A 26723-nucleotide genomic window follows, 5' to 3' on the forward strand; every position below is an offset into this window, starting at 1 on the left:
AGGGAACCCGCAGTGGAAGTGGGTGGGTGGAAACGCGGCTTCCGGATGCACAGCTGTCCCCTCCTGCATATCCTGTTGGGGGTGGAGGCGGAGGCACTAGCCAGGGTTCTGCAGCTTGTCACAAGCTCCAGCGCGCTGGACTAGCTGCTGGTGGGTGAAGAGGCGGGGGACTTGGGCGGCTCTGGCATTCCCAGCAGACGGGACAGGTCCCAAGACTATGACAGTCAGGAAGAAGCTGCGAATGGAGTTGGAGTGAACGACTTTGTCGTAAATCAATTCTCTAAACGTCCATCCATCTATATATGCAGGAGTTTACAATCTTGATGAAGAAAACGGTATGGACTTTGGGAATATGAATCTCAGAGCTGACAGCTTCAGTAGGGTAGGGCTTGTAGACAGCCTGCTGTTTACGGATCTACCATCAAAAGCAGATGTGCACGTATTCCGTGCTGTATTTGAAAAGGAACCACGGTTACAACCGTGACAACTTTTCTGCAATTGACAGAGGAATAGATGATGTGTGCAGAAGGATAGTGTTGAAAAGTGTGTTAGTAACAACAATATATGTGATAATTTGGGGGAACTGGATTTAATGTGCATACAGTGCACCCAACGTAGCTTCAGTTACTGCTTCCTCTTCTGTGGGTTCTCTGGGGTTTGGTTGGAGTAGCTTTTTAAAAGCCAAAAAGAAACAGAAAACCCAGATTGTGCGAAAGTTTCACCACTAAATATCTTCTCCGACTCATTACAAGTTTCTATGCTCCTGAGAGTAATGCATGCAGTGATCACCAAAGAATTAACTTTGGCCGATCCTTTTTTTTTTTTTTTTTTTTTAATTCATTGTAGATTCTGAAGAAGTAAAAACTTCAGTGACAAGCAAGAGGTGATAAAAATACGGAGTTGAAATTGCCCAACCGGATCTATCCGGTTTTGGAGAGCTATCCTGGTGACTTACCAACATTGACCAGCAACCTCCTGGTCCATTATTCCAGCTGACCGGTTAGCATTTGATGGGCTTTTGAGATATTGTCTGGAAACTAAGAAAGGGATCTGAACTATGAAGAAGAGTGATGTTGTCTTTTTTGGTATTATTGAAGCCACTGTATGTGCAGATACTATTGAGTAAGAAAACCTATAACGACAGAAAAATCTAGACAGTCCACTGAGAATGTATTTATGTAGATGTGAATCATTTTCTGTCTCTTTTTCTCTTTCCTTCCATTTTTTGCCTTTTGTACATTTCAGTGTTGAAACAAAGTAGTGACTTAGTAGGCAACAGGCTTAACAACACTTTCTAAAACATGGATGTTAAGAATTCAACATTTTGTTTCTATGAAATATTAGTGCACAAGAAGATAATGAAAAGTTGAAATATAAAATATGTTCCTATCTGTGCAATATCTGTGAAACTATACCTACTATGTGGCAAGATATCTATCACTTTTTTCTTAAGTATTTCTATTATTTTGTATAGTTTTAACAGTATTTTTAAAACATTTCTGGCTTGGGAAGTTATGTGTTGGCTTCTTGGGGAAAGGGCATAAAATAACAAATATTTCCTAAACCTTAGATATATTTGCAATAAAATATATTTTGCCTTAAGGTAATAGGAAAATAAACATTTTTTGGATGAAAGATTACTGTTACATTTTTTCCCCTTCATAATCCCTACATCTTTTGGTTACTGTATTTTTTTCTTCCAATTTCAGAAAAAAATGAAGTTGTACTTTCAAAGTTACAAAATAGAGCGAGTGAGCACTAAACCAAATAAAATTCACATTGTCAAGACTAGAAACCAAAAAAAGTTTTAAAAAGCTATTTAACCATTAAACTTATTTATGAAAGTGTCCTCTTTTTTTTCTTTTGTCTGCTAAAGACCAGAGTTCTTATAATTACCAGAAAACTAAAAAAAAAAAAAAAAAAAAAAAAAAAAAAAAAAAAGCTGTATTCCTTGTCAGTGCTTAATCAAACAGGCTATTTCTTAATTCCTAGATTATAGGTACAGAGGACAACTCTTTCCCATCACTAGCCCCAAAGAGTTATTTCTTCCATAATTAACTTGCAGTCAGTACGTAGTTTGGGGGTGGGGGAAGGACCTTTCTCCTTGATGGGAAGGAATTAATTTTTACATGTGAGGTCAACTATAAAGGTAACAGAATGGAATGAGTTTTCTTCCATAAACATAAACACCATTTTATTTCTTGCCTCTTTCTTTTATGCGGCTAGTTAAGAGCAAATGGACTTAACACAGCATCATTTTTATGGTTAATTCCTGGGTGTGTTTATTCTGCTACAGAAATTAACCCTGTTATTATATTCAAAGCTTATACTACTCTGACTTTTTGGAAACATGTAAAAATAACTCTATTGTGGCTTTTCATAGGTTTGTATGGTACTGTGGTCTATAAACATTAATTTTATTTATTTATTTTTTAATTTTTTTTTTAACGTTTATTTATTTTTGAGACAGAGAGAGACAGAGCATGAATGCAGGAGGGTCAGAGAGAGGGAGACACAGAATCTGAAACAGGCTCCAGGCCCTGAGCTCTCACCACAGAGCCCAACACGGGGCTCGAACTCATGGACCGCGAGATCATGACCTGAGCTGAAGTTGGCTGCTTAACCGACTGAGCCACCCAGGTGCCCCTATAAACATTAATTTTAATAAATCACTCATATATTCTAATTTTATTATGGGAAACAGATATGAATAGATACAATAATAATATGCATGGGTATCATTATGCTGTAATAATTGGTCTGTTTGGAGAATGTTTACAGCAACTCTTGAATCCTTACTAGAAAATCTTAATTAGATAATGTTCCTATTAAGGTATTACATAAAACCTGTAAAAGTATAACTTCATCTGCAGTTTTGGTTATTAATTTTTTTTGCAAGGTCTCCTTGTAGGAAAAGATTATATCATACATGAAGTTGCCTTGTTTTCCATTTTTCCCTCAGGATTTATTTTAAAAGCCTTGGCTGCTCCACAAAACACAAACAAAAACCAAAAAAGTAAATAAACAAAAATTCCAGGCTCGTCCTAGTGGATACAAGTTTTTTTTGTTTGTTGCCCTAACTCATTCTTTATTATTGAAGGCACTGTAAATAAATACCTGTTTCAATAATCCAAGATATGTGATCAAGTTAAAAATAAATTGTTGGTGGTGTATACAATTTTGTTGTAATTACTTTTGTAGTAATTTGTAAACTGAGAGAGGGGTGTGGAATTCCTTGGCAAAGGTCAGCCAGGCTGTTTGCTTTGGCTGATGGGCTACACTTATGTCTGCCCATGGAAGGGGTCAAGAGGGTGTACAGGCAAACAAAATCTGCTGGGCGACTGGTCTGAGCTCCTACTCTCTGCCTGACACATGCATTTGCTTGTTTCAATTAATATGCTCAATAACCCTGTACGGAAGATGTGGTCATCTTCCTGGATTCACAAATCAAATGTTTAGCAAGTATTTGCCCAGAAACATCCTTGTAAGGATTTGAAACTAAGGCTAAACTCTTCCTGTTGAACTATGGTTGTCTTTAGTATTTAAAGGCCAAGGGCACAGCGGTTCACCTCTTCCTGTGTATTTTTTTCATTTATGCAAGCCTTTCTTCAACACATAAATTTCCAGTTACAAGTTATAAGACCCAATTCTGGATTCTATAAAGGGTGAAATGTTGAGAAGAGTCCTGCCCTCAAATTGGGAAGAAGGAAAATGTACACACGTAATAGGATTTCCAACATGGTTTCATTCATTTAAAACACATGTAGATGGGAATGCAAGCTGGTGTAGCCACCCTGGAAAACAGTATGGAGGTTCCTCAAAAAACTAAAAATAGAACTACCCTACGACCCAACAATTGCACTCCTAGGCATTTATCCACGGGATACAGGTGTGCTGTTTCAAAGGGACATATGCACCCCCATGTTTATAGCAGCACTATCATAGCCAAAGTATGGAAAGAGCCCAAGTGTCCATCGATGGATGAATGGATAAAGATGTGGTACACACACACACACACACACACACACACACACACACACACACACACAATGGAGTATTCCTTGGCAATCAAAAAGAATGAAATCTTGCCATTTGCAACTACGTGGATGGAACCAGAGGGTATTACGCTAAGCGAAATTAGTCAGTCAGAGGAAGACAAAAATTATATGACTTCACTCATATGAGGACTTTAAGAGACAAAACAGATGAACATAAGGGAAGGGCAACAAAAAGAATATAAAAACAGGGAGGGGGACAAAACAGAAGAGACTCATAAATACGGAGAATAAGCTGAGGGTTGCTGGAGGGGTTGTGGGAGAGGGGATGGGCTAAATGGGTAAAGGGCACTAAGGAATCTACTCCTGAAATCATTGTTGCACCATATATGCTAATTAATTTGGATATAAATCTAAAAATAAAAAAAAAATTTTAATGTAGATTTCCTGTTTCCAGATATTGTACTGGCTGTTAGGGATACAGAGTTGAATGAATACGTTGCTCACATTCATGGACTCCGAGCACTTTATTTATTTTTTTATGTTTATTTATTTAATTTTGAGAGAGAGGGAGGGGCAGTGGAGATTGAGGAGAGAGAGAATCCCAAACAGGCTTCTTGCTATCAGTGCAGAGCCTAACACGGGGCTCAAACTCACAAACCCACAAACCCATGAGATCATGACCTGAGCCAAAACTAAGAGTTCGCTGGCCGCTTAATGAACTGAGCCACCAGGTGCCCTAAGAGCAGTTCAATACAATATAGTTCTAAGCACGGTACTTTTCCAGGACGCACTATACGTGTTTGCTGTTTAAAGTGTTGTAAAGCTTTCTGTAATTTTGCCTTGGAAAACATTTATTTTGATTTTCTGGGAATTAGGGGAGCCCTAATTCTATTTTGAAAAGTCCTTGGAGAACTGGAAGAACCAGATGTGCGGGGTGTGAGAAATTGTTGTCAAATCTTCGCCCTTCCCTGTATACACACCTTTCGCCCTGTGACTTTGCAGTCCCTCCCATCTCATTAATGTCAGGCTTAGCCACCTGATTTGCTTTAGACAGCAGAACGTGTGCAGAACCAAAACTTGCTGAGCTTGGCCTTGGGTGTCACTGGGTCTTTCTTTGATTTCTGCCATCCTGATAGTACTGCCTCGTGAAGTGGCCAGGCTTCAGCGAGGCAGCGCATGTAATGGCTGTCCAAACACACCAGGCACAAATGCTCCGTAAACGATAGTCGCTGTCTTTGTTACTTCTTTTATTGCCATTATGTTACTGTTTGCTGTATGCCTGTCTAGAAGGCCGTGTGCACTAGGTCAAAAGTTGCACATGATTTCTTCGTTTGGGGGAATACTGACAAATTACTATACAGAAAGGATGTACCAAATTACTCTTCCACCAGCAGGACGAAGTGATATTCATTTCATCTTGAGGTCCTAAGTGTTGAGCGACCGGGATTCCTAACGTCAGAGCCAGATCACAGAAACTCCGGATCCGCCCAAGACCAGGAGGTAACACTCTCATCAGGAGCCTCTGCTTAGACTTTTAGGAGGGTGCCTGCACCTCCCGACGGCAGAGACACCAGGAGGAGGCTACCTGTACGCTGGGTTCTTCCTCTCTCCAGGAAGAGGGATATCTGCGCCGCGCGCGGCACAGTCCTGGCGCGGCGACGCGCAGGGACGCGCGGGCTGGAGTGGCTTCTGCCCCTCCTCCTACGGAGCGGTGTAGAGACCCGGTGCGGGTTTCTCCTGCCGTACCAGCAGCTCCCGACCTGGCTGGGCTGGACTGAGCCCCAACAGCACGTCTTGGACATGCCAGTCACAGGAGGAGGTACTGGGGAAGGTGGTAAGGAAACGCCCATCCTTGGGGCATCCTGGCTGGGACCGTCCTTTGCACCTCATAAAATCGGGTGGGGTAGGGTGGAACTCTCACGTTCATTTATCACTTGTCACCCGTTAGGGTTGTGCTTGGCGCACCTGGGTCTTATTTAATCCTCACATCCCCCTTTTTGGCAGTGGGTGTGACTTTGCCCCCATTTCACAGCTTAGAAACAGTAAATTTGCTAGGGGCCACGTAACCAGTTGGACGGAAAGAGGGCTGTATGGTAGGATTTTAGTCTTAGGGCCTTACAGCCTTTTAGGGCTCTGCAGAGACTCTGGGCACTTCCCAGTTCATTCATTTGCAAGTCAAAGAGGTTGGCCCAGATGAGTGATCCCCCAACTTTAGTGTCTAGAAGAAATATTTGGGGCAGTCTTTTAAAAATGCAGATTCTTGGAGCCAGCCCAATATGTTATGGTTCATCAGATCCGGAGCGAGTGGACTCAGTCAGCTGCCTCTTTACAAAATCACGCTGGTGAGAGACTTTGGCTTAGATGATCTTTAAAGCCGATTGTTAATTAACAAACATCGCACACTCTGGGCCTGGCAAAGTGTTCTACGCACTTTACAAATGTTAAGTCATCACAACACCTCTGCGAAATGGGCACAGTTTTTATCACCTCATTTTGAAGAGGAGAAAGCTGGTTCCAAGACTTTAGGCTCTAGGATTTGCTTCCTTTCCATTGTTAGATGGGTCTCCGTGACTCCACTTCCCCACCCCAGCTCTTTCCCGCCGGGCTCTCCCCGCGTCCCGCCGCCCCCACCTGTTCCTCCAGGACCCTCTCGCGGCTCCCGCGGTGCTCTTAGACTCGGCGCTCCGCGGCCTGAGATCGGCGCCGGCAGCCCCCTTCCCTGGACAGTACCTGCAGAGCAAGCGAAGTCCTTAAGCACCCAGTCCAGCAAGGGCGTTACCTCACCGCGAACGGAGTCCCGGGCGCCGCCTGCAGGTGGCGCCAGAGCAGGAGCCTGCGGGAAAGAGGAAGTGGGTGGAGCCGGGGCGAAGTGGGTGGAGCCGGGACGATAATTGACATCCCTTCTGCCCAATGGCAGCACAATACGGAGGCGGTTTACCAAACCCTCAGTTCCCTGGGGCAGTGCTTGAGGTTTTTCGGAAGCTGCTTTTCCTTCGCAGAACGCTGGACCAGCCGGGGAGGTTAGCGGACAGTTGCGAAGCTGGGGAGCTGGACGTCTTCTCACGTGCTCCTCCTAGATCCCTCTGTTGGCCTAACGGTGCCAGAACTGAAGTCGGCTTGGCCTGTTGGGGCTGCCTCGCCGCGTCTTTAGTTTACTATTGACCGTCTTCACCTTGCTGGGAAACAAGTGCCGTTTTCTCCATCACTCATGATACCCTGGATGTATTGCAAACATGTAAAGGGATTCTTGGCGCAGGGCTAAGGAGTCTGTTTTAATTAAATTAGCTGCCAGGTATTTCTGGCCCTGAAAAAAGGAGAAAGCAGGCCGGATTTAAAACTATATTTTACATTATAGGGGCACCTGGGTGGCTCAGTCGGTTAAGAGTGGGACTTTGGCTCAGGTCACGATCTGGTGGTTTGTGGGTTCGAGCCCCGCGTGGGGCTCTTTGCTGACAGCTCAGGGCCTGGAGCCTGCTTCGGATTCTGTATCTCCCTCTCTCTCTCTGCCCCTCCCCTGCTCACACTGTCTCTCTCCCTCTCTCAAAAATAAACATTAAAATTAAAAAAAAAAAAGATTTTAAAAATATATTTACGTTATATATTTTTCTTGGGTTAAGCGATATATAACATATTAGGAAGTTTAATTCCTCAACCTGAGGTTTCTTCCCTAGCCTTTTTATAGCAGCAGCAACGACAACAAAAACACTCTGTAATTCACATTGCCACATTGCAGCAGCTTTCTGTTTCCTGGTAAACAATTAATTTATGTACCTGTCCTCACCTCCTTTGCTGGCAACTAGGAAAGTGGTTGGACAACATGATAAGACTGACCACAAGTAGCACTAATCAGATTTCCTCTTGAGTGGTTGGTTGGGTTTTGTTTGTTTGTTTGTTTTCTTTTTTTTTTTAGTTCCACTTTAATTGTATACCTGACCTTCACGATAAACAAGAACAAAAGAAATCCAGGCCACAGCCAACGTTCTATGGGGATAGATCCACCAGTCACCTCCCCATGGAGGTGTGGACCAGCCTCCGATTTTCTCTTCTTCGCTGCCCTTTGCAAGGTTGGGTGAAGCCGGTGAGGACCTAGCAGCAAAGTCAGAAATGCTGGATGAGTGGGACCCTTGGAGCCTCATTGTTAACTGATTTGTGTGGTTCGAGGACAAATATCTGTTGGGGTAGAAGTTCCATGAGTACCCTCTATGGGACAGTCTTCACTAATCTCTCATTGACCTGTCAAAGAAACATAAATCTAAACCCATCTTTTTAAAAAATGTATTCACTCTTTTTGGAGGAACTGGAGCTTTATGTGTGTGCCAAAAAATAGTGTTAAGCACTGTGGATACAAAGAGGAATGTAACATTGTCCTAATCACTAAATGAGCTGCAATCTAGTAGGTGAAAGACAGGTAAGAAAAGGGTTACAACTCATGTGCTATAAATACAGAAATGAGGAGGAGGTGTGGTGTCACCGGAGGCTTCGGGGATGGTAGCACAGAGGCGGTCACATTTGAGCTGTAGATTCCACATTCAGAGATGCTTGTTGTGGCACAATCCCAGGGTTTGTGCGTCTGACTCTTGCACATCCCAGTGATGAGCTTTAAGGAAAATATTGGTGGAAAATGCATGTTTACTATAAGCACTTGGAACCACCACTTGCTGGGCATCTGGTTGGACCCATATTTGGTTCAGAGGGACGGAGCAGAGATCGAGCGGCAGGCAAGCTCAAGCAGTGGCCTGTGGTTAGGCTCTCAGGATTGGCACTGACAGGGGCAGGCTTCCCTGCGGGCTAAGGGTCTACATTCCCCCAGTTAGGAGCTGCCATGAAGACATTTCAGGGGACATTTAGTCACAGCAGCAGGTGTGTGGTGAAGCAGGAGGAGTCCTGGGCTCCCAGGATCTGACAAGAGGGCCCACAGCTTTGTGAACGTGTCTAAAGTTGTATTTTTGGTCATGGTGATACCTCACCTTTTGTTGCAGGACTCCATCTTCTAGTTTCGGTAAATAAACAGGAAATGTTAGTCCCCGTGGTCTGGTAGGGAAGTGAGAGTCAAATGCTGACAGTAGAACTTACTTCCCCATTATTCGGGTAGTAATCAAGAAAGAAGTTCTGTCTCTCGAATAATCACCTTGTCCCTTCAGTTGGCGTATAACTAAATAATCATAATGCAGTATACATTTCTCATGTTACTATTGGATACAATACAGCCACATCCTTCTCATTCGGGCTACCTCTCCGCCATTTCTCTTAATCTATCTCACCAATATGAGTCTCTTACCTTGTTTTTAAAAGTCTACGATTTCATTTTGATGTCACAAATTTTGTCTTGTAGAAGACATATGAGGTTCAAGGAGGATAGGAAAGGACTTTACAGTTCATCCTGGGAGGTGGCTGGGCTGGTGTCACTAGCAATCCCAGAACACCTTAACCTAATTTGTGTTGAGGTGATTTCAAACTGCCTTGTGTCCCTGTGAAAGCTGAGGTATTTCCCGGACAAAATTATTTATGGGTGCAACGCTTTGTTTGCATTCAAAATCCTGTGTTTACTAGAACTCCTACTACTTTTTAAAATTAAATTTAATTTTTTTAAATTTACATCCAAATTAGTTAGCATATAGTGCAACAATTATTTCAGGAGTAGATTCCTTACCCCATCCCCCTCCCACAACCCCTCCAGTAACCCTCTGTTTGTTCTCCATATTTATGAGTCTCTTCTGTTTTGTCCCCCTCCCTGTTTTTATATTCTTTTTGTTTCCCTTCCCTTATGTTCATCGGTTTTGTTTCTTAAAGTCTTCATATGAGTGAAGTCATATGATCTTTGGCTTTCTCTGACTAATTTCACTTAGCATAATACCCTCTAGTTCCATCCATGTAGTTACAAATGGCAAGATTTCATTCTTTTTGATTGCCAAATAATACTCCATTGTATATATATCCCACATCTTCTTCATCCATTCATCCATCGATGGACATTTGGGCTCTTTCCATACTTTGGCTATTGTTGATAGTGCTGCTATAAACATGGGGGTGCGTGTGTCCCTCCAAAACAGCACACCTGTATCCCTTGGATAAAAACCTAGTAGTGCAATTGCTGGGTCACAGGGTAGTTCTATTTTTGGTTTTTTGAGGAACCTCCATACTGTTTTCCAGAGTGGCTGCACTAGCTTGCATTCCCACCAGCAGCGCAAAAGAGATCCTCTTTCTTTTCATCCTCGCCAACATCTGTTGTTGCCTGAGTTGTTAATGTTAGCCATTCTGACAGGTGTAAGGTGGTATCTCATGGTGGTTTTGATTTGTATTTCCCTGATGATGAGTGATGTTGAGCATTATTTCATGTGTCAGTTGGCCATCTGGATGTCTTCTTTGGAGAAGTGTCTATTCATGTCTTTTGCCCATTTCTTCACTGGATGATTTGTTTTTTGGGTGTTGAGTTTGATAAGTTCTTTATAGATTTTGGATACTAACCCTTTATCTGATATGTCATTTGCAAACATCTTCTCCCATTCTGTCAGTTGCCTTTCAGTTTTGTCGATTGTTTCCTTCGTTGTGCAGGAGCTTTTCATTTTGATGAGGTCCCTGTAGTTCATTTTTGCTTTTGTTTCCCTTGCCTCTGGAGATGCGTTGAGTAAGAAGTTGCTGGGGCCAAGGTCAAAGAGGTTTTTGCATGCTTTCTCCTTGAGGATTTTGATAGCTTCCTGTCTTATGTTTAGGTCTTTCATCCATTTTGAGATTATTTTTTTGTCTGGTGTAAGAAAGTGGTCTAGGTTCATTCTTCTGCATGTCGCTGTCCAGTTTTCCCAGCACCACTTGTTGAAGAGACTGTCTTTATTCCATTGGATATTCTTTCCTGCTTTGTCAAAGATTAGTTGGCCATACGTTTGTGGGTCCATTTCTGTAACCCCTACTACTTGATAGGCCTTCAGCTCTAACTCTTGTGCCTCGTCAGCTTCATGATTCTCTTCAAGTGTCTGGTCAGCCACTCAGCCTCTCATCTCCTCCAGAATTGGCAGGTGCCTATGAGGTAAAAGCAGCACTACTTACAGAGCTGACCCCTTTGGGCTTCCCTCCTCACTGGGATACTGGCCCAGTACTTCCTAGCTGCTTTGGTAGCGTTTTGATACCTTCACACAGGTGTTTCCTGTTTTTCATCTAGATTTTCTGGTTGTTCAGTGTGCCTTTGTGTGTGTGTGTGGGGTGTGGGATGGGAGGGAAGGTTTGGTCTGAAATACCCATCCCATCATTACAGAACTCTGAGATTGATTTTTTTAATGTTACTAAGTTCCAATGGCAATTGCATTCACAAATTTTCCTGTCCTGTTTGTGAAATTTAAGACATTTATTTACAAACGGTAAGTTTCTTAGAATTGGAGTTATGCTATTTGGGAGACTTCTAAGACATGGAAAGTATCAACCCCTAAACTTGAATGACGTATTCTCTTTGCTGCTTCTCTTTTGTCTTCTGGTAGGAGAAAGATAAAACATTTCCCTCACGCACAATGCTTCGCTATAGTGGTCCTGACATCCTATGTATTAGGGTTCTTTTAAAACAATACCCATAAATATACATAAGACAATATAATTTAACTTATTGTAGGTAATGGGTTCATGTGATTAAGGGTGCTGGAAAGTCCCTAGATCTGCAGGGTGAGTCAGTAAGCTGGAGCCCCAGAAGAGCTGAGGGTGAAGTTCTAGTTGGAGTCAGAAAGTCTGAGGACCCAGCAGGCTCGAGACCCCAGAAAGAGCCAATGTTTCAGTTCAAGTATGAAGGCAGGACAGAGTCAATGTCCCAGTTCAAAGACAGTCATACAGGAAGCATACTTTGTTACCTGAGGCCTCCCAAAGTAAATCTTTTTGTTCTCTTTGGGCTTTCAACTGACTACATGAGGCCCACCCACATTAGGGTGAGCAAACTGCAGTATTTAGTCTACCAACTTAAATGTTAATCTCATCCAAAAACACCCTCACAGAAACACCTAAAATAATGTTTGACCAAGTATCTGGTCACCCTGGGGCTGGGCCACATTGACACATGACACTAAGCTTCACATCAGATTTAAACTTACTGTGATGATCTGACGGGCGATTTGCAGAATGTGTGGGAAAGAAGTTTCATGCAAAGAGAACTTTCTGAAGTTCTAGACCTTGACATCAAAACCCAGGGAATATTTGTGGGAGTGGAGTTTAAAGGTTCTTAATAAAAGAAGATGGGAAATTATTTTGGCTTAGTTCTTTGAAGTGGTGAACTCTCCAGAGATTCTCATTCAACAACACTCCATTTTAGGAAGCCAGTGAGTTTTACCCTAAATTTCATGACACTAGTGAAAACAAGGCTCAGATATTAGCCCACGGTAAGTGCAACTGGATGGCCAGACATCCCAAGGCACCACCTAGGAAGTCTTCTTGGAAAAAGCCTAAACTGAGAATAATCAAGTCTTTAGATGTAACCACCCATTTATAGGACATACAGGGGTCCATATTCAATGACACTGCCAAGATAGAATTGCAAAGAACAGAATGTAGAATTCTCTGCCGGACAATTAGGATCCACTTTCTTCAATAAATACATGCCAGGGAAAAGATAAAGGGGGAATTTACACATTAAAAGGGACTGAAGAGTCTCCTACAACCCAACACAATGTATAGCCTTTGTTTGGATTCTGATCTGAATGTTCCAGATGCAAAATAAAAAAACATTAACAGCAAGTATATCATCTCGCCCTGGAGGATGCTTCAGATTGCTCCTCTGAAAGGACAGCAAGTTCAGAAGTTAGGGAAAGCTATACACTGACTAAAATTATCATTAAATTTCTGTAAGTGTGCTGACTGCACTGTATATTTTATAAAAAGTGTTGCTTCCCTTTTTTTGATTGTGGTAGTAGTTACTCTGGTATGTGTGTTTGTCAGAATTCATAGACCTGTATACCAAAAAGGATGTATTTCACTAAACATAAATCCTAACTTACAGAAGGGAAATGGCCATAGAAAACAATGGACAGAAAAGAACACCCTGAAGGTCAAAATCTGAGGTTTTGAAGGACAATGGTCAAAGCATTTCCAACTGCCATGAGCAGTGAGTGACGGACAGCTGCAGTGGGCTAACCCACGATTGTGCTCCCTGCAGAGCTGGGCATGCTGGCACTTCCTGCACAACAGAATTTGATCACTGCTATGGAACAATGACTGTTGTATCTTCCATTGCCTCTTCTGAATACGAGTTTAAGTGGTTGGATTCTGGCCATACTCCATAGGATGTATTGGGTGTGTAAGTAGGGTGAAAGGAACAGGCAGACACATCTCTGGGCCATGAAAGCTACATCCAAACGTGATAAAGACACTTGCACAACACCCAGAATTCTGGACTGTCTTGGGGAGTGGGTTAAGTATGCTTCGTGTGTGGAAACTAGAGTGTATTTGGACACTATAGAGGCTATATGAGTGGGACTGTGGTTGAAATGACTAGTTCATCCAATATCATTTTCCCTTTTTTCCAAAGTAATAGAATTTAGGCTGGGCATCTATGGTCATCCAAAATAAACACTACATTCACAGCCTGATTTTCAGTTAAGTGAGCTACGAGACCAAGTTGTAGACAGTGGGTACCAGCAACTGTGATATATGCAGTTTCTAGATGGGGTTCTTTTTTAAATGTTTATTTATTTATTTTGAGAGAGGGAGAAAGGGAGAGAGAGAGAGAAAAATTGAAAGAGAAGCCATGTGAACAGGGGAGGGGCGGAGAGAGAGAAGGTGAGAGAGAATCCCAAGCAGGTTCCATGCTGAGTGTGGTGCCTGACTTGGGGCTTGATCCCATGACCCTGAGATCATGACTTGAGCCAAAACCAAGAGTCAGACATTCAACCAACTGAGCCACTCAGGCACCCCTTAGATGGTGTTAAGAAGAGGTGTACACCTCTTTTGCACATTTTTCTCTTGGCCCTGACTGTGGTGTAGGTGCATGGGCTAGAAGTTTAGTAACCACCTTGGACCTGACTGAGAAAACCTAATACCATGACACCCTGAACTCCCACAACCACAGAGGGCTGTACATTTAGATATTACATGAGAAAGAAATAACTTCCCCTCATTCACACTGCTACTTTATTTTTGGAATTTAGCAGTTGTTCCTAATAGACATACATGTCTAGAGTTTCTGAACCAACAATTTCTCTGGGTGAGATTTATGGCTTTTGCACAACTGAGAGATGATCACATATTTGATCAATCCGATCAACTGCTAGTTGGTAAGGAGGGTATTCCATGCAGGTAAAAGAGATTCAGTGGAGGGGATTAAGTGCCAGAACATCTTTAGGATGATAGAAGCAATGGGAGGGATTCAAAGGGCCAATATTGCAGTTGAGTTCAAGAACACACCCTCTCAGAGGCAAACCATAAGAGACTCTTAAATACAGAGAACAGAGGGTTGATGGGGGAGGTGGGGAGAAGGGGAAAATGGGTGATGGGCATTGAGGAGGGCACTTGTTGGGATGAGCACTGGGTGTTGTATGTAAGCGATGAGTTATGGGAATCTACTCCCAAAGCCAAGAGCACACTGCATACACTGTGTGTTAGCCAACTTGACAATATTTATATTTATATATATTTAAAAAATAATAAATAAACATACATACATACATATATTGGGTCAATTTAGACATTTTTAAAATGAAAAAAAAAAACACACACCTGTTCAGCTGCAAACCAGGAATCAGGAAGCTGGATGAGGAAGCTGTTACAAATGCCTCTTGACATTATCAAAGCAGATGACTAGGCCCTGCAATGCAGATTTTGGCTGCTATTGCTTGCAATCACCTCTCCATCCACATGAAGCTAAAGACTAGATGTGACTCTAGACACTCATTTTTCTTTTCCTTTTTTTTTGTTTTATTTATTCTTAGGCATCCAATTATTTTTTAAAAATTTTACCAAAGTTTACTATTTTATTTTTTAATATGAAATTTATTGTCAAATTGGTTTCCATACAACACCCAGTGCTCATCCCAACAGGTGCCCTCCTCAATGCCCATCACCCACTTTCCCCCCCCCCCCCCCCATCAACCCTCAATTTATTCTCAGTGTTTAAGCATTTTCCAGGAGCAGAAGAAAGATGGTCTCCACCTTATTTCTATCTTCCAAATAACAGGCAAGTGAATCTATTTTGAGGCATCTGATTTATACCGATTCTTAGTTGCAAACTAGACAGAGATACGCCTTTAGCTTTCTAGACTCTGGATATAAGAGGGTGGGGATAGGGACTAAGTCATGCTTCTATCTTTCACAGAAGGGCAGAACTAGTGGAAAGAACAGAAAAGTTGGACTTTTCTTTTGTCATTTGCAATAAGGGCTGATGTTACAGGGGGCACAAAAGGGAAAAATTAAGATAACCAAATAATTTTTTAAAAATGTTTATTTATTTACTTTGAGAGGGGGAGGCAGAGAGAGAGAGAGAGAGAGAGAGAGAGAGAGAATCCCAGGCAGGCTTTCCACTGTCAGTGCAGAGCTCGATGCATGGCTTGATCCCATGAACCATGAGATCATGACCTGAGCTGAAATCAAGAGTCAGAAGCTTAACAACTGAGCCACCCAGGGGCCCCAACAACCAAAGAATTTTGAGTTTTAGAGGAACATCTTATTTTGTTCACTCTAAAAGTGCATTTCCCCATTATTTTGTTATTCAGAGAACAGGGGTCACCTCACCAGTTAGGAAGATGGGATAGATGTATCATCCGATGTACTTAGAATGGCAAATACCAAATTTGTTGTATGTATAGAATAGAGCTAAGTATTTTAAGTGAGGTTTGAGATTGTTTCAAATAAGAAAAAAGCCAATGACCAAAAAAAATCAGAATTTATTTGAACTCTTATATTTTTTTTGAACATCCATATCATTTTCTAATTAAAAAAAGACTATTCATTATAGTTTATGGAAACAGCCCTGAATACTCTAAATTATTAGCATATTTTCTTGAAAACATCTTTTTCCTAATGTTCCATGGGTTCAATCTGATGATCTTGAAATGACTTGTTATTTTGGTCTTCATCATGGTTCTCGTTTTTCTCTTCGTTTAATAATTTATATAAACTCTCATTTTTCTGTTTAACATCACAAAGAATTGACTCCATAGAATAGCCAAATTCAATAAGGGCATATACTTTATCTCCACGTTTATAAAAATGCCCAATGGTATGCATAGCAACCAACTTGCCAGATGCATTAAACACTGGGGAGCCAGAGGACCCGCTGGAAAAACAAGTATCATAGCTAAGTGTATCTGTGCTCCAAACCTCTGATAGGAAACTTCGTTGGGTAAACATAGAAAAAGCATTATAAGTGGCAGCATGGGGACCTACCACCCCATCTTGATGATGCTCTGGGTACCTCTCTAACCGCTGATTTGGAGGAATCACAGCACAGCCATCTATTTTCTTGACCTGGCCTTCTGGGTGACCAATTAAATAAATCAAACCACTAGATGGTGGAGAGGGAATCTGTCCAAACAGGCCTGGAGGAAATCCATTTACGTTTTTTCTTAACTTTAAAATGGCGTAATCTAGAGTTCCATCAGACACCTCAAACCACGGCTCAATGGAAAACCAATCAACATCCATAGGACAGAACTTTTTATAAGCAAAAGTTACCTTTGCACATTTGCTTATTATATCTGGCCACAAACTTGGATCTGTGCCTTCTCCCACCATAAGATGTATTACATGTCGACAGGTGAAAATATAACCATGATTGAAGACAAAGCAAGTAGCGTTGCCTGTGTTTCCATTATTGTCCCATTTCATGAACCCAACTGACTTACTAAGATGAATAAGATCTTCACAGATTGCAACTGAAGTAGAATTTTCAGTCACTTTTCCAAAGTACTTTTTATAAATGTTGAATTGTTGAAATGGTAGCAGTTTGGTTTTCTTCTGTTCATCCTGAAAATACTTTCTCATCCAGAGAGTCTCTTCCTTAAAATTCGGATACTGATCCATTATCACTTTGTTCAACCTTTGGAAATTCTTCAGCCAGAGGTTAATTGCCGTCCTTTGGATATATTGATTAACATGTTCCATACCTGGATGGGGCCTTTGCCTAACCTGTGAGTTGTTTCTCCTGTATTTTCTGTTGAAACTATTATTGTAATACTTACTAATTCTGGAAATTGTCCGTTGTTTTTTACTTTCAATATCATGCCCTAGATTCCGAGCTGGGAGAATTTTTTCTCTGTTGTATTCTACATCTTCAGTCTCCTCATCTTCCTCTGGTTCGTGTTCCCTGATCTCAGACTGTATCAGATCCCAGGGACAGATTTCTTCAGTGGTATTTTCATTCTCCTGTTTAATTTTCTTATGGGTACCTTTCCTGGCAAGGTTTTTCTTAAAAATGTCCATTTCTAAGGTTTTTCCAGACACATCATCCACCAGGGAATGCTTTCCATGAATTATCTTATGATCTTCTATTATTTTCCATTTAAATTCATCCAGGTCAGACCGAAATCGGCCATCCTTGCTTAGAGCTTCTTCGATAGTCTCACCCTTTAGGGCATAGATACAAAGTGTAGTTCCTCTTTCATGAAGTTCCTTGATCTTAAGAATCTTCTTTATCCTCTTCCCAACAGCAACAATGTGAAAAAGAACGCATTCCATGTATGGATTTTCACACTGGCGCAAGATCTGATCACCTTCCTGGTTACCCTTTCTTTGACTAAATTTTATTTTGAAGTGGGACCCTATAGGTAGGCACTTGAGAGGCATTCCTAAATTTATATATCCTTCTATTGTTTTTTCTTCAAAAACAAGAATGTGCTTATTCAAATGATTCTCCATCCTTTCACTGAAATTGTCATTAGCTCTCAGAGCTGAGTAGATACTCTCATGGGGTTTACCATATGCTTTAAACATACTACGGTCAGATTTCCTCGAGTTTTCATTCAAAGTAAAAGTAAAATAACATTTTTTATGGGTGTCCCAGTCTGGGTTCTGGATTTCCACAGATGCTTCATGCTTGACTTCACTTTTAAGCTTACTGGTCCCACCACACTCGTTTATGTCAGGTAGAAGATGAATAGCAAGTCTTCTAGGGCAGGTCTGCTTGATGGCCATATCCTTAGAAAAAAGGAAAGATTAAAAACATAATGAGAATCTCCTTTAATAATAATATTTCATGTTTGTCTAATTATAAAACTAGTATATATTCTGAATAAAAATTGAGTACTATACTGGATAATGAATAGTGGAGAAAAATTACCCATCATTATTCCATCACCAGAGATAACCATCCTACATTTTGTTTTATTCATTTCTTTTACTTTACGTGCAGATACAAACCTTAGGTTTCTGAAGTTGTGCTAAGCTGCATGAGTTTATTCTTCGCCAAGCAATCTGCCATTGGATGACATGTCATTAAACATTTAAATTTAATGACATTACATGCCATCAAACAACCTTTGGAACACAATTTTGGGGGCCACAGGGTATAGTTCACTGTACAATAATTTCTAACTCATTCTTCTGTAGCTGGATACTTAGACTGTCTCAAATTTTTATAGGACAAACATTTCTATACGTAAAACATTTTGGCTGAACATCTGGATATTTCCTTAGGCCAGATTCCCAGCTGTAGAAATACAGACACTAAGGTTATAAATGTACGTCACAACATATATGCTGCCCAGCTGCTTTCCAGAAAAATTGTGTCAACTCATGCTGCTCCTTTTCCCCTTGATGCCCAGAGACCAACCGTATGGTTGGCTCCTTCAGAGATTTCAGTACTGTTATTTTAAATGTCTTCCAACTGATAGATGAAATGCCATTTAATTTGACTGCTTTTGTAAATTTGCATTACTTACTTACTAGTAGAGCTGTACTTAGATCTGTGAGTTCGAGCCCTGAGTCAGGCTCTGTGCTGACAGCTCAGAGCCTGGAGCCTGCTTTGGATTCTGTCTCCCTCTCTCTCTACCCCTCCCCCACTCATGTTCTGTCTCTGTCTCTCTCAAAAATAAACAAACATCAAAAAATTTAAAAAAATAAACATTAGAAAAAAAAAAAGAACAGTGAATCTGGAAGACAGATCCAATCAAGTTTTGCTCAATTTTTAACAAAGGTATAAAGGCAATTCAGTGGAGAAAGGGTAGATGTTTCAACAAACTGTGCCAGATGCCATATACAAAATGAACAAACAAATGAACTAAGTAATTAACCACTGTTTCCTATTACTATTTTATGATCCACATACTTCACCATACACACAAAATTAGTGCAAAATGGGTCACAGACAAACCTAAAACTGTAAGGGTTCTTGATGAAAACTCACAAGAAAATTTTGGTGATCTTAGGTTTGGAAAGAGTTCTCTGATGATACAACCAAAAGCATAATCCAAAAAAGAAAAAAATGTTAAAATGCACTTCTTTAAAGTCAGTAACTGCCCCCCACCAAAAGATAGTATTCAGCAAATAAAAAGATAAGCCACAAACTGAGATAAATTATCCACAAAGATTACAAGAAAAGCAATCTGACAAAGGGCTCATTTCCAAAATATATAAAACACTCCCAAAACTCAACAACAAAAAACCAGAAAGACCAATATAAAAACAGGCCAAAGATTTTAACAGACACCTCACTGAAGAAGATACATAAATGCTATATAGAACATGAAAAGAAATGCAATATCATTAGTCATTAGTGAAATGCATTTATACTACAAGGTGAGACCATTACATATTTCTCTATTACACACTTATTCGAATGAGTAAAATCAGGAAAACTTTCAAAACTGTATGTTGGCAAGAATGTGAAGCAGCTGGGACTCATACATTGGTGGTGAGGATACAAAATGATAGAGCCATTTTGAAAATATTTTGGCAATTTCCTATAAAGCTAAACATAGACTTACCCTATAACTTGGCAATTCTACCTATAGGCAAGAACTCAAAAGCAATGAAAATGATATTCATACAAAAACTTGTATACAAATCCTCAAGGCAGCTTTACTTATACAAGACACAAATGGGTGGCTCAGCTGGTTGATCGTCTCTGGCTCTTGGTTTTGGCTTGGGTCATGATCTCACTGCTAGTGAGTTCGAGCCCAATGTCTGGCTCTGTGCTGAAAGTGTGCAGCCTATTTGGGATTTTCTCTCTCCCTCTCTCTTGTTCTCTCTCTCAAAATAAATATATATAAAAAAAAAGCCAAAACTGGGGAAAAAACCCAAACATCCTTCAATGGGTGAATGGATAAACTCTCATATATTCGTACTGTGGAATACTACCCAGCAATAAGAAGAAAAAGCTACTGACACATCTAACCACCTGGATGAATCTCAAATGCCACGTTATATGTGAAAGAAGCCAGACCCAAAAGGTTTGATTCAGCATATGATTCTATTTACATGATTCTTTCAGCTCTGCACTCCCCTGTTTATAGAGTCTTAATGGTATTTAAACCCTATCCTTTTTCTTCTTTCTCCCTTTCTTGTTAAGTCCCTTATGGGTGTTTCCATTCTTTCTCTCCATCCTCTCTCTGCAAAACAGCTTCCTACCCTCCGTGGCTTCTCTCTCCCACAGTTCACCTCTCCGCGCTGCATACCTGCTGAGTTCTGCAGTTCAAGTTGTGCAGATTGTTGTGTTAATCCTCAGATCAGTTTTCTAGGTGTGTAAGATGGTTTGGTGTTGATCTAGCTGCATTCAAGAACTAGAGAAGCAAAAAGCTTCCATGCTGCTCTGCCATCTTGGCCCCTCTCTATTTACATGACATTCTGGAAAAGGCAACGCTTGGAGAACACATTGTTGATCACCAGGGGGTCAAGGTGAGTGTCCCCCTTGACACACACAAGGGAATTATTTAAGCTGATGGAACTCTATTGCATCTTGATTCTGGTCATGATTACAAGACCACAGGTAACTGTCATAGGCCAGAGAACTATATGTGGAAAAGATTTAATTTTACTGCATATGTAATAAATAGGTTGAAAGTAGTGATAAAAGTTAAAGTCTTTCACACAACCAGTAAGATAACCAATCTTTTTTTATTCATTTGTTATCTTTTTAGTTATTTTCTCCTTTTCCAGCTTTTCCCAGATTTACTTATATTCTCCTTCTCTCTTGTCTTCTTTTAGATTTTTTCCCCCTCCGCCTTTCACTTTCCCTCCAAATAGTTTGGAAACTTTACATTGTAGTTTTGTTGTAGAAGTGGATGCCTTAGACTAGTGCTGTTCAGTGGAACGTTCTGCAGTGATGGAGATCTCCAACATCTATCCTTCAGGATACGGCAGCCTCAGGGGAAGTATGCTTAGTGTGAGCAAGGGTCGGAATTCTTCACTTTCTTCATTATTTAACTTTAGATAAGTTGAATGTAAATTTAGATAGCCACATGCGGCTAGTGGCTACCATAGTGAACAGTGTAGCCCTTTAATGTGAATATTTAGCTTAGAGTTTAAATTAAATCTCCTCCTTAAAGATACAAGGATAAAGCCTGTATATAACTTCTCCTTCACTTACAGAATGAAACCCAAATACTTAAGCATGGGGTTCAAAGAAGAGGAAGATACCGCAGCTCTTTTCCAGAAAGCCACTGCACCTCTCTCCCGTTTTGTCGCAGCCATACGTGTGTACAAAAGTGAATTTGCACCAGCTCAGGGACAGGCCTCGCTTGCCGGAAGTGCCTCCTCAATCACACGGTTTTGTGCAGGAATGGCTGAGCTATGTAGCCTGGGAGGGTTAGATGCAAAAGGAAGTCTTTTCAGGGTACCAGGATGGACTCATTATCTGAATGGTAGCCAATGCAGGTATGCACTCTAAACTTACTGGAGTTCTGTCGTCACTATGCAGAAGGCCAGACAGAGGCCAACAACAAAGAGCAGAGCCCAGAAATTGGAAACAAAGGAGTCCCTTGAAGCCAGGTGTACTGCTGCATTAAAGCTTTGCTGAACTCTGCACTTGTCAGACAGATGAACCAATGAATCCGTTTTATTTTCTCCCAGGGCTAAACATTTCCTCTTTTGAAACGATACTGTACAAGCGAAGTAAATATTAGCAAATAATGCTAATAACAATGATAGATTTCACCGTACCGAATCTTCAGGGTATCTCAGATCAGTATTTCTCAAATTTTAACGTGCCTAAGAATCACCCGGGGGGGTCTTGTGAAAATGCAGATCACAGAGAGGTCTCAGGAGATAGCAATGCTGTTGCTGCTGTGTGTGGACCACACCTGGAACAGCAAGGCCACAGAGGTCCCTAATCTAGAACAGCACTGTCCAATGGAACTTTCTGCAATGATGAAAATGTTCTATATCTGCTTGTCTAGTACGGCAGCCATTACCCACATATGGCTACTGGGCCCTTGAAATGTGGCTAGTGAACAGAGGAAATTAATTTTAAATTTTATTTAATTTTAATCCAATGAAACCATTTTATTATTTCACAAGTAGAGGATTCTTTTTGACAAAATAAAAGTTCTAATGGAAATAAAGCCTACTATAATCTTCTACCAAAATACCTCTCCAGCTCTATTAGCCGACATTCTCGAATTCTTACATACGATCAAATCTGACTATGCTGCTCCCAAATATGTTTTTATGTGTATATGACTTTACTCACACTCTTCCCTCACGCAGGATACACTTACCTGGTGAAATTCTATTCACTAAGAGCAAGTCTCATATGATCCTGCCTTAATTTCTTGAGTGTGAATTAAGCACTCTTCTCTCCGCACTCCAAAAGCACTTGTTTATATCTTGATTTGGTATTAACGATTTGCATATTTTGTGTTGGTCAAAAACTGGCTGTGAAGTCTGAACACCCGGATTCAAATCCTTGCCGTAGCGTTCATTATTTTTGCAACTTTAAGAAAGTTGGGTTTCAGTTTCTTCATTTTTAAAATAGGGATGAGAGGGGTGCCTGGGTGGCTCAGTCGGCTGAATCTTACTTTGGCTCAGGTCATGATCTCAAGGGTTTGTGGGTTTGAGCCCTTCATTGGGCTTGCTGCTGCCAGCATGGAGCCCACTTTGGATCCTCTATCTTCCTCTCTCTCTGCACTTCCCCCACGCATTCTCTCTCTCTCTCTCTCAAAAATAAATAAATCTTTAAAAAGTTAAATAGGGCTGATAACACCACGTATTGTTTTATTAAATGTCAAATGAGATAATCCATAGGAAGTGACAAAAATAATTCCAGGTACACACTAATTTCTCAGTAAGCATGAACTGTATTTCTTGTTTTTTGCCTGTCCTTCTGATATCAAGTGTCTACACTGTTGGTCAGTGATCCTGTTGTCTAAAACGGCACACTTTGCATTGTTGATTCATACACTATCATTTGGCTTTACACAAACACTTATATGTGTGTCTCCCCAAATATATTTTTCACAACACGGAAGAAGGGTTTATAACTGCCATCCTCTATGAGCGTATCCCCTTCCAGAATCCTGATAGCATGCTATGGTTAGGTATGCTGCTCTAGCAAAGAGTTGTTAAAAAGTGGACATACCTTTGAAACTTTACTGGTACTCTGGCCATTTTCTGTAGCACTGGATGACTGGTTCTCTTCAGGCTTCATGGAATTCATGACGCGTTCACAGAAAATATGACTCACTTCTGCTTCCGGCCAAGTTACAGAAACAAGGACTGGATTTACCTTCCCACTTACAATGACTAAAAAAAAAAAACAAAGAATACAGTATGTGAAACAACTTTCAAACACTGGGCACCAGGCAGTGCAGAACAGTGATTTCCCATCCTTCAGAGAGAGAAACCAAATGAGGTAATCCTTATGGCCGTCTAGCTTTCCACCTGGGGGGTGTTTCCAGACCATCTCTCAGGGAAGGGACACACAATGGAGCCTGGCAGTTTCCCTTGAGTTGAGAAGACAAACTCAGGGTCATGGGAGGCCTATGTGGCTGGAGTTTGTGGGGCAGCGTACTAGAGAGAAGAGAGCGACAGCTACCCAGAGAATCCGAGATCTGCAGTGGGTACCCCTTGACATTTCAGCCAAATAAATATCAGTCAGTGCATACGTGCTGATGAAGCTTTTGGAAGCCAGGGGAAGAATCACCTAAAGGGAAAAGATGGAATAATTCTGACCTCCTGTAACTGAGGACATTGACAAATACAGTACACCCTAGGATTACTGCGGCTGACTGCTTGAGAGATCTCAGGCCAGGGTGCAGGGGACGGTGCAAAAGGCAGAGCCAGGTGTAATCCCTGATATGAGGGAGAGAGAGAGAGAGGAAGTTGGCACGTGTTCACGTTCACAGGACACAGAAGGGAAAGACCCACACAGACAGAACTCTGGATACAGGAAGAGGGTTCCCCTCAGGCATTCGGGTGAGAACTGATCAGAGCAGCAATGGAAGAAACCAGGTAAGGCCAGGAAAGAACCACCCCAAAACGTCAAACCCTCTCCCTACACCCCTCCTGGGGATCTCGGTTTCCTCGTTTGTAAATTAAGGAATCTGGTGTAAACCAAACTTTTATTGTTCCTGTGAATTACCCCCTCTGGTCTTGTTAAAAAGGAAGATACCACATCCCACCCTCAAAGATCAGGATTCAGTACCTCTGGACTGCAGTTACAGAATCTGCGCTTTAACACCGCCCTCCCCCAACACCCCCGCACAACACTCGGTGGCGGAAGCAGCTTCCTAGCTGATCTCAATGTGTCTTTCCAGGAGTAAAACTCTTGACCTCTGAAGCTGGGGGACGGAAAGTGGGTTCCCACAATGGGAGGCTGCCTATCCCCCCACCCTCAAAACCTCTTTGGCTCCGGATCAAGGTCCTTCTGCCTAGTGCCCTTGACAACCACCCCCTAAGGGCTCCACGTCCGACTCAGGAGCAGAGCGCTACTCACGGATGCGAAGAATCTGTCCAACGGTGCGGGTACCGCTGTCTGGGATTCGCAAGAGCTACAAAGCACTGGGCTCAGGGGCCTCTCTTCCGGACCTCTTCCCTCCGGGAAGTGCAAGTCCGCCCTCCTGCGCTCTGCGCCCAGCCACCAGGAGGCTAGGGGGCGGAGGCTGCCTGTGCTCATTCATTGGCCGGTAACTCATTCACTTCGGGAACCGATTGGCCGAGTCCGGCCACCCAGCGGGCGGGCGGGAAAGGCTGGGCTTTGACCCAGTCCAGAGGGCTGGCGAGTCCCAAGGCGGGATTCTCCGAATGTGCCCGCGTGCGCGCCATCCCGGAGCTGGTGATGCGGCTCAGTCCCTCCCAGGCACGTACTCCCCACCCTGGCCGACGGTCAGCATCTTGTTCCGGGACCCACTGCGCAGTCTCCTCCCGCCCTCCCTCCCTAGAGCCTCGGCGCCGCGGCCGTCGGGGGGGTAGTGCCTGGAGCCAGCACGGGAGTGGGAGGAGCCGGAGGTTGGTGCTCTCGCGGGGCTGGAGCTGCGCGCCCAGCGTCGGGAGCAGCGGGACAAACGGCCTTCCTGCCAGGTGGGCGGCGGCGGCGACGGCGCGAGGAGCATCCCGGGCGCGACGCGGCGGCCGCTGCAGAGCTGGCCGGGATCGGGCAGAGGCCCCGCCAACACCCGCGGGCGTCCGGGCGGGCGCCGCACCGGCTTCCAGGGGACGAAAGGGCCCAAAGCGGGCAGCGGCGCTCCTGCTTCCGGTCTAGCGGGACTTGGCGCCCCCAGCAAATGAGCCAACCTCGCCGAGAGACTAATGCACACACTCAGACCAAACCAAGAAGCCCAGAGATCGAACCCTCTCCCCCAGTCCCCTCCCCTGTGACTCGCGGTTCCGAAGAGCCCGATTTCATCCCTCTTAGAGGGAAATCCGCCCGGCGGGGTCCCAGGGGCCTGTAGGCATTTCCCGCTCTGCGCCTGGAGATGGATGTACACTTTAGTTCAGCCCCTATTCCCAGTGGGGTGGTGTTTGGTAGTAGACTTATTTGGGTCTCATTTGATCTTCGCAGTCACCTCTTGAGTTAGGTGCGAGTTTTGCACCCATTTCACGGGATAGTTTGCGCAAGACCACGGGACTAGTTGGGGGCAGCGGTGTCCGCGAGTAGTTTTAACCTTAGAGCCTCACAGCTTCTTGCAGGGAGACAGGGAAGTTCACTCCCCTCACGGGGGTCTTGATTACCAATTTGTAACTTAAACGGATCTGGCCATTTGTGATTCACCGTCCATTCGTGTCCAAACATCACTTGGGTAGCTTTAAAACCCGCGGACACCCAGACCAGTGCTTCGCAAAGTTGATGATGCATCAGGATCCTCTGGTGAGCTTGTCGAAATACATTTCTGAGCTCCCTCTGTTAGAGATCCTGACTCGGTAAGGCTGGAGTGTGGCCCGGTAATTTGCATTTCTCAAAAGGTACTGTCAGTGCTGCTGGTGGCCATCTTTAAGTCCAATTGTTAATTTCATTGACCAAAAAGTACTCTGAGCATTTACAAACGTTAACTAGTTTTATCCTCTAACAACCATAGGAAGCAGCTGCCGTTATCACCATTTCAAAAGAAATTGTGGCCACAGAGAGACAGCAAGCAATTGGCCTGAAGACAAACAGCTATCGGCAAGGCTAGGATTACGACCCAAACAGGCAGGCAAGGTGTCCTGAACCACTACCCATTGCTTCTCCACTGTTGTTCCAATCAGTCTCCACGACCCCAGCACACTCCAGCCCTTTCCAGCCCCGCTCCCCTCCAGTTGCGCTCCCCACCGCCCTTACCAGTACCTCTGTGTCCCTCCCTCTGCGCTCCAGGGCTTTCTTACACGCAGCTCTTGGGAATGGGGTCAGTACGGACA

The 26723-nt window shown here is 42.7% G+C and overlaps 1 protein-coding gene and 2 long non-coding RNA genes across 3 annotated transcripts; 2 read left to right on the forward strand and 1 right to left on the reverse strand.

The window, feature by feature from the left end:
- The first annotated feature begins 12 nt into the window (after positions 1 to 12).
- LOC147576453 (uncharacterized) lies at positions 13 to 3178 on the forward strand. The gene is made up of 2 exons (XR_015240809.1): positions 13 to 335; positions 847 to 3178. It is a non-coding gene; the product is annotated as an uncharacterized LOC147576453 (long non-coding RNA).
- Positions 3179 to 4302: 1124 nt separating this feature from the next.
- Positions 4303 to 19037, forward strand: LOC147576454 (uncharacterized). The gene is made up of 2 exons (XR_015240810.1): positions 4303 to 5832; positions 17606 to 19037. It is a non-coding gene; the product is annotated as an uncharacterized LOC147576454 (long non-coding RNA).
- FAM111B (FAM111 trypsin like peptidase B) lies at positions 15069 to 25032 on the reverse strand. The gene is made up of 3 exons (XM_025928106.2): positions 24826 to 25032; positions 23470 to 23633; positions 15069 to 18092 (listed from the first exon to the last, which is right to left on the reverse strand). The coding sequence occupies exons 2-3, from the start codon at positions 23545 to 23547 to the stop codon at positions 15975 to 15977; spliced, it is 2196 nt and encodes a 731-aa protein (XP_025783891.1). The 5' UTR covers positions 23548 to 23633; positions 24826 to 25032; the 3' UTR covers positions 15069 to 15974.
- Between the last annotated feature and the right edge of the window lie 1691 nt (positions 25033 to 26723).

This window comes from Puma concolor, chromosome D1 (assembly GCF_028749965.1).
Source record: "Puma concolor isolate L17-30 chromosome D1, mPumCon1.1.hap2, whole genome shotgun sequence".
In the NCBI taxonomy this organism is placed as follows: domain Eukaryota; kingdom Metazoa; phylum Chordata; class Mammalia; order Carnivora; family Felidae; genus Puma; species Puma concolor.